Genomic DNA, 18,148 nt, shown 5'->3' on the forward strand with positions numbered 1-18,148 from the left:
TGGATTGCCTCCGTGTCCTCTGACCCAGTCAGAACAATTCACTCAGTCACTGGGTCTTTACTGAGTGATTATGCTGTGTCAGTCCTATACTTAGTACCGAGGATATAGTGATGAAAAAGGCATGGTCCTCTGACATAGTCCCTGACTAGACTCACGGTAATAGACACAGATGCCTAAATAAGTAGAATCATGTAACAATCACACAGGAGGTGTGGTTATGGGATTCGAAAAGAGAAAAACCAGTGGTAACATACTGCACCCATCACTGTGAGGAGAAACAGTCATGCTCATAGGTGATTGGTGGGAGCGTGAATTGATACAAGTACTGTGAAAAGGAACTTGGCAGGATCAGTCAAATGTCATATAAATGTTCACATTTCTTAGTGAAGAGTTAGCTGCTTATATAAATTATGGAGTGGTCACAAAATGGAATGCTATGAAACTGTTTTTTAAATGAGGCAGCTCTATATGAATTGACAGAGATAACCTTTAAGAGCAGAACAGTATACAACCTGGCATTCTGCATTTGTACTTTTGTTTTGTTTGTTTGTTTGTTTTTTGCGGTACGCGGGCCTCTCACTGTTGTGGCCTCTCCCGTTGTGGAGCACAGGCTCCGGATGCGCAGGCTCAGCGGCCATGGCTCACGGGCCCAGCCGCTCCGCGGCATGTGGGAATCTTCCCGGACCGGGGCACGAACCCATGTCCCCTGCATAGGCAGGCGGACTCTCAACCACTGCGCCACCAGGGAAGCCCTGCATTTGTACTTTAAAAAAAGATACTTTATATATACGCGCACGTGTGCACGAGCCGTCAGTTGTAACTTAGTGGTTAAGACTGTGGACTGTGCACTCAGACTGCCTGGGGGTTACATCTTGGCTGTACTCCTCACTGTGTGAGCTGTCATTTAACTGCGTTGTGCCTCAGTCTCCTCACCCGTAAAGAGGAAATAACAGTGGTACTAATGTCATAGAGTCTATCTGAGAATTAAATGATATTTTTAAAAGTGCTTAAAACAGTGCCTGAGGTAATGCATTTGGTGAACGCATTGTTATTATCTCTAGAAAAGTATAAGAGAAACTAGTCGTTGCGATCACTTCAGAAGAGGGGAACTGGGGATAGGGACCCTTTTCTACTCTGTACTCATTTGTACCTCTTCAAATATTGTTTTAGAGTACAAAGAAATTAGCTGCCCCTCTCCCCACAAGAGGCCACTGCCATAATCTCAGTCCGGAGATTACTGGGGCTTGTCCGGAGACAGGAGCAGCTGGAGTGGGGAGAAGACGAAGGATTCAGGGCATGTTTAAGTACAGTAGCCTAGACTTGTTCCCTGTTGGCTCCAGGAGGTGAGGACGAGGAAGAGTCCAGGGACAGGAAGAGTTTCTTCAAAGAGAGGAGCATTGTCAAAACCCTTCCCCTTGGAAAACTACTAAAATAGTAATCCATAAAATTTGACTTACCCGGGCTTCCCTGGTGGCGCAGTGGTTGGGAGTCCGCCTGCCGATGCAGGGGACACGGGTTCGTGCCCCGGTCCGGGAAGATCCCACATGCCGCAGAGCGGCTGGGCCCGTGAGTCATGGCTGCTGAGCCTGCGCGTCCGGAGCCTGTGCTCCGCAACGGGAGAGGCCACAACAGTGAGAGGCCCACGTACTGCAAAAAAAAAAAAAAAAAAAAAACATTGACCTACCAGCCTTTGTCTGTTAAACTGATTACATCAATGCTGGTTTTATTCTCCTGTGGTCAGAATTAAACTGTAGTTAAACTATGTCTTTGAAGCAACTGCCCTTCCTTTGAATTTCAGGCCATGAAAGGCCCCTGGCACTTCAGATTTGAATTTCAATGCCTCCGGGTCCTTGAACCCTCCCATCAGTAAAAAGACAAACCTCTGTGATTTGTCTGGGTCTATTCTTTGCTTCACTGTGTCTTAAATCTCTTACGCAGGGGCTGTACCAGCATGTTATTATTCCCTACAGAATCTGTGAAATTGATAGCAACCTTTTAAAAAAATGTATCCCCTTTTATAATTAGGAAATCAGTGATTGGAGGGATGATGGCTGGTGTTGTTGGCCAATTTTTAGCCAACCCAACTGACCTAGTGAAGGTTCAGATGCAAATGGAAGGAAAAAGGAAACTTGAAGGAAAACCACTGCGGTAAGTTCTCCAACCAATGAGTAACTTTCCTTTCCCCCTTGAACATTCCCTAATGACTTATGCATTTTTGTAACCCAACATTCAGTAAAGACATTAATTCTGACTCTTAATTTGGAAGTGGTATTCACTAAGGGGAGAGGTGAGATGGACCTTTTCTTTGCCTGACAATGTGTACATGTTCTCTACCAGACAAATTGTACATATGCATCGCTCTTTGCTGCTTTCCCAGACAAGGCAGCTAGATTTGTCCCCTACTGCAGCTTGATATAAAGAGTCTGATCATTAACAGTTGCCCTGGTGTGAATTCTGATTCTGCCACTGTGGCTTGGCATTGTGGAAGTCACTTAACATTTCTAGTCTGTTTCTTCATCTTTAAAAGGGACTGTCTCAGATGGTTTGACAGAGTGCCTGGCTCATCAGGTGCCAGAAAGCTTGCTTTCTTTCCCTTTCTCTCTGAAGGAAGGGAAATAGCAAGGTGAACCTTGCAAATTGTTCCTCCTTCCCTAATTTCGCTCCTCTTTTCCCAAGTTTTTATTATTATTATGCTGTTGTGATATAAAATCCTCCTATTGCACTACCCTATATTGTCGAAGTCTGCCTTTCTTCAAAGGGCCTCTTGTTCAACAATTTACTAAAATACCACTTAGGCAGTTTCCCCTGGGAAAGGGGCAAATCTTGCAGATAGATAGACAGACCTCTCCCAGGAAAGAGGAAAAGTGCAGGATGCCCTGAGTTGAGTATGAAGGGGTCTGATCCTCTGAACACTGCGGGTGTGCTGCTGAGCCAGAGGTCGGGGGGGTTGGGGGCCTCCTTTGGAGGTTCACCACGATCACTGCCCTCCGCTCTGCTGCTTCTCCGGCTGACTCAGTGGAAAGTGGGGTTGGGCTGTGGCAGTCCAGGCCCCTTCCCAACAGGGAGATAAGTAACATGTACAGCAGAGGAGAAAAGGGTACCGCACTGACTTAACCAAGTAGTTTGCAGAATCCCAGGACCCGTTTTGTCATCCTGTAACAACTTCTGATTACTATGTAGCAGGGTGAAGTAATGTTGCCTTGGTTTGATACATGGAGAGAAGGAACCGTTGGGGGTCCAGCAATGTCTGAGTTTTAACTGATCACGTCAGTGTTTTTCCTTCTCTGTCACTAATGGACATTTTGGGTTTGATATAGTAGGAAAAAATATTTAATGTTGTAAAGAGCATGAACCTTGGGATCAGACAATCTGGGATTCAAATCCAGCCTTTGCCACATTTTAGCTCTGTTACCCTAGTCAAGTTCCTTAACCTCCCTAAGCCTCAGTTTCTTCAGATGAAAATTTGAATAATAATACATACTTCATAGAGCTTTCAGGAATAACTTGTATCTTATGTATATAAAAAGTCTGGTGCTTAATAAGTGCACAACAAATGTGCAATTGTTAATGTGACCTCATTCGTGAGCATATTTCTTATATAGCATGATAGCAATTATGAATGTCCTTCTTTTTGGTAAGACTCAGAGAGTTTAATGCCTGAGTAAAAGCCACACAGCTAGTAAGTAGTAAGATGGCATTTGACACCAGGTATGTCTGACTATATAAAACCCAGGCTTTTATTTTATATCATAGGTTTCCACATTCGGTTCATGGTTCAGCACCATTTTTCATCTGTGTATAGAAAAATGTGCAAAATAAAGGCAAGATAATAAATTTTCATAAAGCCCAAAGTATTCAGTTTTAAGAACTCTTACGAAATTTTCCTCCCTACTTTTTGGTCTAAAAATATCACTTCTTTTAAGAGACGATATGAGAATTGATTTTTTTTGATGTTATTTGGTAAAATTACAAAATCTGAAGGTCTCCCACAATACTAGTAAAATGAACTCAGAGGTCTGATAACCACTATTCCTGCCTATAGTTAATATGGGCACAGATGATGTAAAATATCAAGAAAGGAGTTTTAATCTGTTTAATAATCTGAGAAGAGGATGTCACAGATTATAAAGATCTCCATAAAAAAAAGTTTAACTCAAAAGTTGGCCTTTTTTTCTAAAGAACTAATAAGTTTATCTGGAAATTAGACTTACGTGGATTGCTTTAATTTCTAACAATTCTAGATAGTTAAGATGTTACTTTACTCTAAATCATAACAGCTATAGGCAAAGCTTATACAATTGCATTCCAAACACAGGAACGCATAGAGTTTTCACATTTATTATTATTTTCCTTTAGATTTCGTGGTGTGCATCATGCATTTGCAAAAATCTTAGCTGAAGGAGGAATACGTGGGCTTTGGGCAGGCTGGGTACCCAATATACAAAGAGCAGCGCTGGTGAATATGGGAGGTAATGGAAACTTCGTTGAATTCTGCGAAGTCCTAATCGCCATCATCATTTTAATTATAAGCACTCCATCGGGGAAAATGAGAATATGTATTTTATTATTTTTAATAATATGTACTGGCAACAGTCTTCCCTTATGTTATAATGTCATAATTGAATATTTTCCCTAGAATATTTTCACTTTATTCTATGATGATGTATGAAAAGGATTTCCTAAAACTAGCAAATTGTGACGATAAGGAGATAATACCAAACCATTTCTAAGGGCTACGCTCCACACCATACCTTCCTCTCAGATTCAAACTGGTATATGTAGCGTATGTGATGGTCATTAAGTGCAGACTACAAATCTTGCCCCCCAGTAATCCTGCTCCTCTTGCTGTGTAATCCATTCTGTACAGCTGGGCACCTCAGGCTGGAAATCTGAATGTTTCCTTAACTCATCCCCATCTCTCGCTTCCCATATTCAGTCATTAATTTCTCCTATCTTCTAAATATTTCTTAAATGCCCCCCCCCGCAGTATTATGCTAAGTGAAATAAGTCAGACAGAGAAAGACAAATACCATGTGATCTCAATGTGGAATCTAAAAAACAAAACAAAACAAAATGAAAACAGACTCATAGATGCAGAGAACGAACAGGAGGTTGCCAGAGGAGAGGAGGGTAGGAGGCCAAAATAGGTGAAGGGGGTTAAGGGGTACAAACCTCCAGTTATAAAATAAATATGCCACAGGGATGTAATATACAGTATAAGGAACTATTACAATAATATTGTAATAACTTTGTATGGGGACCGATGGTTACTAGACTTATTGTGGTGACCTTTTTATAATGTATGCACATGTCAGATCACTATGTAGTACACCTGGAATAACCATAATATTATACATTAACTATATTTCAATAAAAAGAAAGTTTCCCCCCTCAATGTCTACTACCTTAGTATCCTTAAAATGACTGTTTTTACAGTAGTAACCATCAAAACACAACTAGACCACTGCCACAGCCATCTAACTGGTCTCTTCCCCTGCCCTCAAATTTGTACCCAGTATCCATCGAGCTTTATCTAAAATACAGGTCTGAACATGTTATTGGTATCCTTAAAACCCTTCACTGGCTTCTTATCACTCAGAGAATAAAGTGGAAATTTCATAACATAACACAGCAGACCTGGATAATCCAACCTGTGTCTTCTGGGGTTGAGCAGTTCATTGACTCTGGAGCAGAGAGGGAAGCAGAGTCAAGAGCTAGAATGTTCCACTGCCCGCACACACCAAACTCTTCCTCACCTCTGTACTCTCTGTCCTCATCTCTCTTCTTCTGTTGAGTTTTCTTCTGCAGATCGTTTCATACGTAGCTGAGGTGTCTCCTCCACCCGTGTACTTTACCCAGACCTCCTGCAGCCGCCCCTCCCAGGTCATGGTGTGTTAGATGCCCCTTTATGTGTTTCCGTAGTTCCCCGTGCTTATCTGTTACCGGTTTTACCTCATTTCATTGCTTTCTACTATGTGTCTATCTCCTCCTCTAGATTTTGAGCCCCCTGAAGGCAAGGACTATGTTTCATTTTTCTTCATTTCCCCAGTCCCTCGTACATAATCAACAAACATTCAGTGAATGAATCAATGGATGAAAGACTCCTAAGACCAAAATTATATGATTCTAAGAAACTGATAGATAGCATTTTTGAGAGGTATAGTAACATATCACTCAAACATCAAAGGGAGTAAATCTATTTTATATACTGCTATTTCAGTCCTTTGATGTCTGCTGCATCACATTGGTGGATATTTTGGTTTTCAGAAAACCTTTCAGATTGTCGTTCTCAATTCATTGCTTCAAAATCTACTGCAGCCCAGGTTTCTCTTCCAAGTTCCAGCTTATCTTAAATATATCACTTTGAATGTGTCCAAACCAAGCTCATTTACTAAATCACTTCCTTCTCTGTTCTTCCCAATCTCAAAATATGATATCATCATCTTTTTAGTTGAACAACCCAGAAACCTGGGCCTGATTTTGATCTCTTTGCTTTCCCTTGCTCCTTACAGCCAACCAGTCACCAAATCCATCCAGTTCTGTCTTGCATACATATCTCAAGTTCATCCACTTCCCTTCATCCCTGGAGCCACTGCTTTGTCCAAGTAGTATTGATCTCCTCCTACTGGACCACTACAAATGTCTCCTAACTAGTCTCCCCACGTACACCCCACAGCCATTTTGTCCCACTATGCACCTGAAATTTTTCTAATCAGGATCACTGGGGCCTATCATCTTACTTTAAAACATTTAAATTAGTCCATTCTCATTTTCCCATCTCCATAAATGGCAGCTGTGTCCTTCAAATTGTTCAAACTCAAAACCTTGCTGTCATTTTTGCTTCCTTTCCTTCCCTCCACATTCAATCTGCTGGCCAATCCCTGTTGATCCTGTTGATTCTGTCTTCAAAACACCCGAACTCTGACCAGCACTCCACAACGCCTTTATACAAGGCGCCATCATTTCTTATCCAAGGCACCATCATTTCTTATCCAAGGCGCCATCATTTTTATCCAAGGCGCCATCATTTCTTATCCAAGGCGCCATCATTTATTTTCCAAGCCACCATCATTTCTTATCCAAGGTGCCATCATTTCTTATCCAAGCTGCCATCATTTCTTATCCAAGGCACCATCATTTATTTTCCAAGCCACCATCATTTCTTATCCAAGCCGCCATCATGTCTTATCCAAGCTGCCATCAGTTCTTATCCAAGGCACCATCATTTCTTATCCAAGCCACCATCTTTTCTTATCCAAGCCGCCATCATTTCTTACCAGAAGAACCGCAATAGCCTCATATCTAATCTGCCTTGTCTCCCGATAGTCTACTCTTAACAGAGCAGCCAGAGTGATCTTGTAAATTGTGGCCCCGGTCAGTCACTCCTTTGCTCAAATCATCCCCTTCTCCAACTCTTGCTGCCTCTGCTCCTGTTAAACTAGTGTTCTTGCTGTTCTTCTAACGTACAAAGCTGACTTTGCCTCAGGGCTATAACGCTTTGTCATAGATATCTACAAAGTGTACTTTCTCAAGCTTCCTTAAGGTATCTGCTCAAATATTATAGCGAGGTCTTCCCTGATCACCCTATTTAAATTCACATACACCAACCTTTCCCACCCTCACACGCTCACTGTCCCCTCTCCTTGCCTTGTCTTCAGAGCAGTCACTACCATCCGAAATGCCATGTGTTTACTTACTTGTTTATTGTCTCAGCCTCCAACAAAGAATGGGGATTTTGTTCATTTTGTCCACGGCTCTTTCCCCAGAGCCTAGAATAGCGCCTACCACACAGCAGGTGCTCAGATATCTGGTGAATGATAAAATGCATCTACCCATTCTTACCTCTTTCCAGTTCCTTTCTCTGTACTTTGGTGTATGTAATCTTTACAAAACTCCAGTATTGAGATCTATCCCTCCCCTGCTTAAAACCCTTCAACAGCTCTTCATTGTCATTAGGAAAAAAGTATACAAAACTTAATGTAGAATAATGACCAGGACCTTTTGTTTAAAGTGACGGAATCTCAACTCAACCTAACTTAGGCTAAAAAAAGGAATTCATCAGCTCCAACACTGAAAAGTGCAGGAGTTGAACTGACTTTAAGCAGAGCTGGATTCAGATGTTCAAATGATATAATTGGGTGTCTGTCTCTCTTCCTCTTTTCCTCCCCCTCCATCTGCTTTCCTCCGCTTGAGAACAAGAATGGGATCTTTCATCCTTCTACACATTCCTGCCCCATTCTTAGCACATTCTTGACACAAAAGACATTCATTGTTGAATGAATGATATTTAAGCTTTCTTTTTCTATGTATTGCCAGATTTAACCACTTACGATACAGTGAAACACTACTTGGTTTTGAATACACCACTGGAGGACAATATCATGACTCATGGCTTATCAAGGTAAGACTGTTTTAGTTTGTCTCTTTCTATTTTTTCCTATCTCACCCTTTCTCCCGTATTTGGCGTAAATTCTAACTTTGGTCTCTTTCGATTGAGAACCTACTGATATCACCCTTAAAGAAAGGCAATAGTACATTTATAAAGAGCAATTTTCTTAAAAGTTTGTTGCAGTTAAAATGGGGAAGGGAGGGGCAGAGTTGCAGAATGTTTCAGGTTAAACCTCCCCAAGTATTTGCAACTTGATGGGGCCATCCCAGGGTCAGATTCTGATAACCGATTCTCCAACTCAATTCAACGGGTATATCTGAGCATCTTTTAGGTTAAAGGCACTGTGCAAGGCCCTGCAGTGGATACAAAAGGTAAACCACACTCCTTCCCAGGGAGTGTACCAAGGGGAAAAACAAGACTAGTGTAAAAAGACTGTACACTAAGTGCTAAAAGAAAGGAACTAGTTACTAGAGTTGGGGTGGGAGGTGCAGAGAGAAAAAATAACCGCTCAGAAGGGCCTACAAAGGAGACAGAATTAGATAACTGTTTTGAAGGGCTGTGGCTTGTGACGGACAGAGACACGATAAAGAAGAGCATCCTAGGAAAGAGAAACAGCTTAAATTCTTTGCAACACAAGTTCAAATTATCCATTAGAGTGAGTTAACTTTGTAGATGTCGAGGGTCCTTATGATGCTATTTAGCGTCTGATCCTGTTTCCAACTTCTAGACCCCTTTATGCTATTTAGACCACCCCGAAAGTATGTGAGAAGTGCCAAATTAATGATATTTGGAGATATACAAATAGACATAGATATAAACGATTCCAAATTTCAGGTTCACCTTAATATTCCTAGAGTAGTTTTTCTTCACTCTTCCTCTTTTAAAATAAGTGTTATCTTTAGTGCCGCTAGGGCAATCTTTCTGTCTTTGCTCAGCTTTCTTTCACATTCTGAACTTTCCTCCAGGTGTATTCACAAGCAACACCATATTTTCTGTAGCCAGTGGTCCAGCCACCTCTTTCACAGAGAAGACTGAGGATTTTAGGCCTCTGTCCTATAAACGTCTGTAGGATATCTGTACCCACCCTTACATTCTTCCCTTCACTATCTGCGTCCATGCTGTTCGCTCTGCTTGTGAGACTCTTCCCCAGTTCCTACCCAGTCAATCATTCTGCCCATATCATCTTGAGAGAGATTCTTGTCTTTCAAGAGGCTTGTCTGTTCAGTGTTATGATCTATTCTCGGAGCAGGGTATTCAGTTCTAACAGTCCCACAGTGATGTTACCTCTTGTTTCTTTTTCATTGTCATTCTACCCAAATGGTCTTCAAAATGCCACACTTCTAGCTTAAGATTCAAGAATTTCCCAGCAGGTGTAAATCTGCCTAACGGACCCAACTCCACCTAATAGATCTGTCTTTTCTGGAAAGACATAGGATTTCCCATCACTGTGTTCCAGCCCTAATCTGAAATAACTTCGTCTTACTGTTCTCTAAGTCAGGTTTTAAGAAAATGGGGTGACTGGTGCTTGGTTCAATCTTGAGCTCCACGCGCTGGATCAGGTTTTTAACTGGGTTGGTAGGAGTCTGGGGGTACCTGAGGCAGCTTGAAAGTCGCTAACCACAAGCTCACAGCTAAGTAGGTAAACTGCTGTGCGATCTGGAAGTTCTGCAGGCTGTGTCACAGGGTAAAATGAGCGATCATGGAGGTTTGAAGGGGATTGCAGCTGTACAATCGAGAGATTTATACGAGCCATCAGCATCTGAGGGAGAGGAATCTGGTATGAAGAAGAAGAGTACAAATGGCGCAAGCACTGAACCATGTGCTTAGAAATGGCTGAAATGGTAAATTATATGTTACGTATATTTTACCACAATTAAAAACAATAGTGTGAGTAAAATGAAGTTCTGGGGCGAGGGAGGAGCAGCAGAAGACTGGCTAGGATTTTAGGGAGGTGGGGAGGCAGGTGGCAAAGTACGTTACTACGGGATGCAGCAGAAAGCTGGGGTGTTGAATTGATTCAGGCAATTATACAGAACAGAAAAGCCAGAAAAATTCCCTCTTCCCTCTTTTTAAATCACGAGGCTACTGAGAGGTAAAACTGTGCAAAAGGTTAGCTTACGCTGTGTGATGATCACAGCTGAGCAGGATTATTTAGTCGATCCTGAAGAGGATTGCTGGTTCTGACAGTGCTGATGGACTGTTACAAACTAGCCTTGCAGACGGCCATCTGGTCTCCTAGAGAGAACGGAAGACTTACCCAATCACTCTCGGTCCATTACCACTTTAGCCATGTCCTGGGCCTCACTTTGGGGTGTTACTAGCAAGGAGTGATAAAGGTCAGTAGCAAAAAGCAGCAATGTTCATGCCAAGTAGCTTGATGAAACTGACGTTCCTTTTACTCCTCTCTCTTCTCACTTTGACCATCTTACCTGAGGCCTCCTTAATATACTGTTTGCTCTCTTTTAATATTTATTTTTTAAAGGAGCCTAGCCAGATCACACTACCTCCTCAAAACGATTTGATAAGAAGGGGATGAGGCAGACCACTGGCAGCTGCCCCTAAGGTCTCTGTGTGCCACATGGGGTGACAGTTGCCAAAGGGTGTTCTTGATGTAGTTATTATACAGGTAAAAATAAATCCTTTAATAGTAAATTAATTAGTTAATGACTACTAAGTAATGAGGGCTACCTACATTTTAAAAATAGAATTTATTAATAATATTAACACTCTGGTAGAAGTCGTTTCTACTCTTGGCACTTATGTGTGAAGCAGAGCTGGCACCCAGCCTCTCTGAAGCAAATGGACGAGGAAAAATGTAGTGTTTCCCTCCAATCTTTTGAGCCAAGAAGGGGAAATTGTGTACCTTTTTCTATCCTATTTCTTTGTTCTTCCTTACCTCTTGATTGATCTTGTATGCTGTTTCTAGTAGACCTAAGTTTTAGAACGTAGGTGAATTTTGTGTTAGTTGAGACATTTCTATGTAAAAACGTGAAGGTATATTAAAATAAATGACATTATCTGAACAAATAGGAAAGAATGTTAAAAGAGCAGCAGTCTACACCTCCTGGGATATATATGGTGAAACAGTAAGTTCTTTCCACATAGGCAATGCCTGTCGTGTGGACAAAGGCCCAAGAAAAGTTACGTGCACGGTCGGGTCATTTGCTGGAAGATGTAAATAGGTCATATGGGCTCCTTCTCTTGAATTCAAGAATTCCTAAAGTGAGTTTCTACTTTGAACAATCAATCCTGACCTGAAAGAGTCATAAAGAGCTTGGGGACTTCCTGCTGCAGCAGTCCAGAGTAATAGAGTGTGAAGATTCCTAATGCAGCTTCAGCCTCCCTGCCACAGAGCCTTCAGAAACTTCAAAGGCCTTGCTTGGCATGGAACTCAGTGATCCTTATCTCTGGGAGGTACTTGATGTTCCAGAAGGACATAAAAGTTTTCCACAGTTTTTCTTTCTAGCTTTCCACTAGCCCAGTCTGACCCCCCTGATCCCAGTCTGTGGACTTAGCTGCCACCTCCTGGGTCCTGGGCCTTCCATTTCCTGTGATTCAGGATATCCACCCCCCCTTCTCGTCATCTGTGTTTCTCCTGGAAAAGTTTACAGCAGTTAATGGGTTCTCGGGTTATGAGATGTCGATAATGTTCCTGTATTGCCTCGCTCATGCCCACATTCATAATGAACTGATGGTGGTCTCTGAACTGTTTAGTCACTCATTTACAGAATCTTGATTTACTCTGTAGTGGGTTGGCCACATCCATTTTGTCTGTCTTGAGTAACTGACCAGAAGCCTTTCTCAAGAGGGGGTAATTATGAACCAAATTATGTGATTCCCCCACTTACGATCCTTTCGATGACTTCCCTTCGCATCGAGAATAAATCAAACTCCTTAAATTAGCCTTCTCTGCCTGCTTCTTTAGTCTCTCATCTAGCTGGTGAGAAGGAAGCATCTATGTCGAGACCTGCCGTCACCCACGAGCCTTTCCATGACTGCCTGTCACCCAGTTACTCCCTATCACATGATCTCATTTTATTTTTTTCATAGCACTAACCACATCTGAAATTATTCATTTCTCCTCTGCCTCTCCCAAGTAAGTGCCTTGAGGACAGGATCTTATCTGTCCTGTTTACTGCCTACAAGAGTGCCTGCCTACAGCAGATGTTCAATGTATATTTGTTGACTGGAGATTCTTCTTTTTTTCTACCTCTTTAATGAATTAATTTATCATTGATTTTAAGCTAAAACAGCATTATTACGAAGAATATTATAGTACTAGATTTATTATTCCATTCTTTCTAAATATCAAATCCCCTTTCCTTAAAATTTAGAAACTGCTACATATTATCTTTCGATTTCATTTATTTGTATCTATAGTTTATGTTCTGGACTGGTAGCTTCTATTCTGGGAACACCCGCTGATGTCATCAAAAGCCGAATAATGAACCAACCGCGAGATAAACAAGGAAGGTAGACAGAAAGTCTTCAGTATCCATGGATCTGAATGTCTGTAATAATATTGTTCTTTAAAGACCCTTCCCTGTATTTATTCTTGATGGAAATGTATTTTTGTGTTTACATGTGTTCAACCAGGAAGTTGTTTTTATGCAGTTACCTGCTTTGTGTCTGATGGAAAAGTACTGTGCCTTTGGGGGAATAAGCTAATGTACCCATCGTATTATTTAGACACAAGGTGTTTATTATGACTCGGTTGCTTTCAAGGAGCTTTTGAAAATATACTCTGCTGAGAATTTCCAGAGCACTTCCTTCAGAAGCTTATGACTTAGAGGTAACATGGGTAATTTGACCTGATATAAAACAGTATGTTCTCTCTGGAAGAGATCAGGTGGCGTGAACTCTAAGTTATCAGACCAAGGATGGGGTGAATCAGGAAACTCAACCTTGAAAATATCTTCAAACCCAAAAGAGGTGCTCTCTATATACAGAACCACAAATATTATTTTTTCTAAGCTAGCAGAAAATAGTTAAGTAACTTTTCTTAGACCATTTAAACATTCTATTTATACATCTATCTGCACATAAGAAATGTAACAAAATGGTCTTCTTTCCTTTTTAGGGGCCTTCTGTATAAATCATCAACTGACTGCTTGACTCAGGCTGTTCAAGGAGAAGGATTCATGAGTCTCTATAAAGGCTTTCTACCCTCTTGGCTGCGAATGGTAAAGTTAGGTTTTTCCTGCCTTGGTTTTTGTTTTCTTTATATTGATTCTTAAATCACTTTTCCTTTCTAAATATTTTCCTTTCCTCTTCTGGCTTTTGGCATGGTTCTGCCCCCAATCATGGTTCTTTCTTTCTTTTCTACATCTCTTTTCATTTTCTTTTACCTCCAAGTCCCTTGGTAGATTAAGGTAAAATAATTCAGTTACATCAGAAATGAGTAGGTTGATATTATGTTGTTAGAAAGCCAATGGATAGATTGTTCTGAAATGTAAAGCCTTTTGCTATTTAGCCAAAATATTATACTTTGAGACAGGTATACAGATTTCGTGACTAGAGACCATTCCTATCAAAATGTTACTGTTTCAAACAAAATTAGTTACTCTGATGATAAATGTTGCATTACCCATTAATACTTATCACCACAAAGCTCTGCTTAGGAAGAAAACATTATATAATTTTCAGTTGATCTAGATGCTGTTTTTTATTGAAGTGAACTAAGATGTAGAATTAGATAGACTTATGGAAGTAACATAACAAATATAATAAAAACAAGGTACTCAAGTATTTGGTAAGTTTGAACATATTTGAAAGAATGGATGAGGTACGGGTTTAGAAATTCAAACAATCAATACTTTACACAATATGATATAATAATATTAACTGAGCACCTACTCCATGCAAAGTCCTGTACTCAATGCCTGGCTTTGGGATGAACCTAAGAGTCTCAGCCCCTGCTCCAGTGCTGGAGCTTCCAGTCTAGGTCAGGACAAACACTGAGTAAGAAACCAGCAGCAATGAGTGGAAGAGTCAGGGGCATGGGGTGGGGATCCCTGGTGCTATCAGAATAGATATAGCAAGTAAGGACAGGCTAGCCTGGGAGATTAAGAAAACCTCCTTGGAGAATGGACTTCTGAATTGAGATGTGAAGAATGAGTAGGACTTTGCCAGGTCAAAAGGGCAGAAAAGAACATTCTAGATGGAGGAACTAGATGGAGTGGACAAAGAATATGACATGTTCAAAGAACTGAAGAAAACCCAGCTGTCCAATGCACGGAGACGTGGAGGAGAGCAGCACAGGGTGAGACCAGAGACAGGCAGGGGCCAGATCAGGAAGGGCCACAGGACCCATGAGAGTGAGGGGCGTTGGCTTGATGACGTGTGCACTTTTAGCAGGACCATTCTGGCTGCCATGTGGGTTGAGGAAAGACCAGGAGTAGTGATAGATGACAGATAATGATAACTTGGACTGGAATATAGCAGTGGGGACAGAAGAAGATAGAATTTTAAAATATTTAGAAAGGAGCTAAAAAAGAACATGACTGGATGGGGAAATGGTTGGAGAAGGCAAGGAAAAGTCGGGCTTCATTCCCAGATTCCTGCCCTGAGCAAACAGTGATATAATTTCCTAAAATGGGGACCATTTGCAGGGAAGAAGATTTTGTGGTAGAATAACAAGTTTAGTTTGGATATGGTAAGTTTGGGATACTCATAGGTCATCTAAGAAGAGACGTCTAGGTGACTAGCTTAGTATATTGGCCTGGATCTTAGAATCATGAGGACGGAGATTGAGATTTGAGCACTGTCTACACACAGATAATAACTGAAGCTTTGGGGATAAATGACATCACCAAGGGTAGTAGGTATCTATCTATTAACATGAAATTAATAGCCAACGCCCTTGGCAATATCTGATACAAAAGCATACCTAAGTTGTGAAATACAATTTTGATTGTCTTGATTGTACCTTGAAGTTATCTCAAATCTGTGGCTATTTAATGGAAAGGAAGATATTGACTTGGCCTGCATGAACCAGGCACTATTACAAGTGCTGGTAACACCAAGAAATAAGATGTTTATTTTTTTTTTTTTTTTTGCGCTAGAGGAGCGTACAATGTGATGGGAGAAGATAGACACGTAAGTAGTTAAAATTACAGAAATTCTGAAGCTAATATTACTAAATCACTTGGTATATGGCCAGTGCTATGCTAATCGTGCCCTCAGATTAACTCACTGAATTCTCCCAACTATCTATTTAGTAGGTTACCATCATCTCTCTCTTCTATAGAGGAGGAAACAATGGTGTAAAGTGTCTGAATAACGTGACCGGTCTGGGTGGTTAGTAACTGTGGAGCCAGGGACTCAAACCCAGGCAGTCTGACTCCAGAGGACATAGTCTTACTAAAGAGGCTACCAGTGTTGTGAACAAAACAGGAGAACACAGGTAGTGGAGTAAAATGGCTTGAACTCTTTGGGAAGTCCCAGAAGGCTTCCCAGAGGTGATATTTGATCTGAGCTTTGAAGGATCAGTAGGTGTTTTCTTGATCAGTAGGTCAAGAAAAGCATGAGGGGGCCACATGAGCAGGGGCACCAAGTCATGTATGGTCCCGATATGTCTGGTGAACTGCAGAAAATTCCGTGTGGCTGGACAGTAGGTCCTCAGCGGGCAGGTGGTGGGAGGGAACGCTAGAGGAGCACTTAGGGACCAGGCTGAGAAAGATCTTGGGGGGGCAAGTTCAATAGTTTAGGTGAAACTCTGCAGGTAGCAAGCATCTGTTTGAACATGGAAGCCATGTGCTAAGATTTGCTTGGGGACAAGACTACTGTGGCAGCAATGTCAAGGCTACACTGAAAGCTAGAACACAAGAAAGGGCGTTTCGGCAGTGGTCTAGCCGGGAGATGATTGTAGAAATGGAGAGGAGATGGATTCCAGGAACATTTGTGCTTGACTCCACAAGACTTAGTAAATGATCAGATGGAGAAAGGGAGGGAGGGAGAGAAGGAAATGGGACTTTGATGTTTCTAGTGTGAGAGACTATGAGGACGGGTGAGACCACTGATGAAAAACAAAATCGGTCAGGAGAAGTGAGGGGCAGGGAGAATATCACGTACAAAGGAGCGCTGAGACCAGCTGATCTGACCCATTCTCTTTATACATGAGACTCAGGAAGTATAAATGACCCCAAAAATGAGTGCTTAATATATGACAAGCTCTGTGCTAAGCTCTTTACACACATTAATTATTTTTTTAAGTCTTACAAGAACCTAGTAGAATAGGTGGGGTTATCCTCCTTTTTCAGATTAGAAAAACATGGCTCAGAGTATATAAGAAACTCGCTCAAGTTCATGTAGCTAGTATATGGCTGAGCTGGGAATTAACTGCAAGTTTGTTCAACTCTAACTAAACCCGTGCTCCTAACTAAGACAGTATACTGAATTTCTCAAGATCCTACAGCTCATTATAGAAGTTTTAAAAGAAAAGAGACAGGTCATGGTGATGGAGAAATGTTACCAGAGACAGGCTGGATTACCACCAAAGATGACCAGGGTGGCACTGCCTTGTTGATCTATCACAGTGCAGAGCCCTGAGCTTAGAAGCCTAACTCCTGAGCACTCCCGAGTAAACTGGCCTTGCACATACAGATACCCTTCAGCCCAATTCGTTGAAACCGATGACTGGACCACAACATTGGCTCAGCCACACTGAGAAATACACTTGGCCAGTGATCCAGATGCTGAAGTCCTCTGGACAGCTAACTTCAAGCTATATGGGAGCCAAGTTATAATCAGAAGGTTGCTTGCTGAACACAGAACAATAACAGGAAGAGCTTATTTGTGAACTTAATATTGAAAAAGATACACCCAAGAGCACTTATGTGTTGCGCCCCACAGTAATAGGAATGGAGAAAAACTTTTTTTTTCCAGCAGTTACGACAACATGGGTTCACATACACTTGGATTATTTTCGGTGGTACAACTATGCCAGTGAGGAAAAAACAAGTAAAAGCATGTACTGGCCACACGCGCGTCTACGAAGAGTCTCAGTATATCCCGTTTATATACTATGCGTGCTACTTGGCTATATGATCTTCCTCTAACTCCTCTTCAAAACCCAGCTAAACCCAATCCCAGTTCCTTCCGCTAGTTAGAGAAAATGTGACCTCGCTTTGCTCAATCCCTGATGAATATTTATTTCATTTGCATATAGTGTGGGTGCTATGAAGAAGTCTGATTACCAGAGCAAGTAGGAATGATTGCCTAGTCCATTCTTAACTAAGACCTCTGCTTCTAGATCCAATTGCGGTCATATGCTTGGCTCACTTCATTTTTATTGTCACAAGACTGTGGTTTCGTCACAACTTCTTTATTTTGTCTGTGTCTTCGTACATTTCACTAAGATGTCTTCTCCTAAATCCACTATTATATTCTCAGTCTACCAGTATAACTTGCACAATATTTCCAAACACGAATGCTATAAATATTGCTTTACAAACTTTCTAACCAAATACATTTTACATTCTAATTGCTTAAGCTTATTTCTCTACTCTAATGTGATCAGAGTTCCTCTCTGATCAATATTACCCATAACCTATCAACCAAACCAGATGAGAACTGGATCCGAGACACACTTTCTCTGACGGCTACTTCCAGTGTTTCCTCTGTGATTTTCCCTCTGTGTCTTTAGCGTTTTTATCTTCTGTTATTGAATAATCCTCATTCCCTTATAATTCCTTTTGGCACAGTTACACCTTCATAGTCCGTTCTTTCTGAGTTAAAAGCCCTTTTCTCCATTTAATG

General features: G+C 41.3%; 1 protein-coding gene across 4 annotated transcripts in view; it reads left to right on the top strand.

Moving 5' to 3' along the window:
• The window catches only part of SLC25A27 (solute carrier family 25 member 27), a 29,940-nt gene that overhangs the window by 6,535 nt on the left and 5,257 nt on the right, over positions 1–18,148 (top strand). For 2 of the 4 annotated variants that reach the window (XM_032649790.1, XM_032649791.1), the window contains exons 4-9: positions 2,026–2,148; positions 4,357–4,469; positions 8,317–8,401; positions 12,770–12,862; positions 13,470–13,572; positions 15,454–15,487. In XM_032649790.1, the coding sequence (XP_032505681.1) occupies positions 2,026–2,148; positions 4,357–4,469; positions 8,317–8,401; positions 12,770–12,862; positions 13,470–13,572; positions 15,454–15,483 (547 nt within the window). In that variant the 3' untranslated portion in view covers positions 15,484–15,487. The remainder of the gene's footprint in view (positions 1–2,025; positions 2,149–4,356; positions 4,470–8,316; positions 8,402–12,769; positions 12,863–13,469; positions 13,573–15,453; positions 15,488–18,148) is intronic. The other 2 variants (XM_032649789.1, XM_032649788.1) reach the window with 1 other exon arrangement.

The sequence above is a fragment of the Phocoena sinus genome, chromosome 11 (genome assembly GCF_008692025.1).
Source record: "Phocoena sinus isolate mPhoSin1 chromosome 11, mPhoSin1.pri, whole genome shotgun sequence".
NCBI lineage: Eukaryota > Metazoa > Chordata > Mammalia > Artiodactyla > Phocoenidae > Phocoena > Phocoena sinus.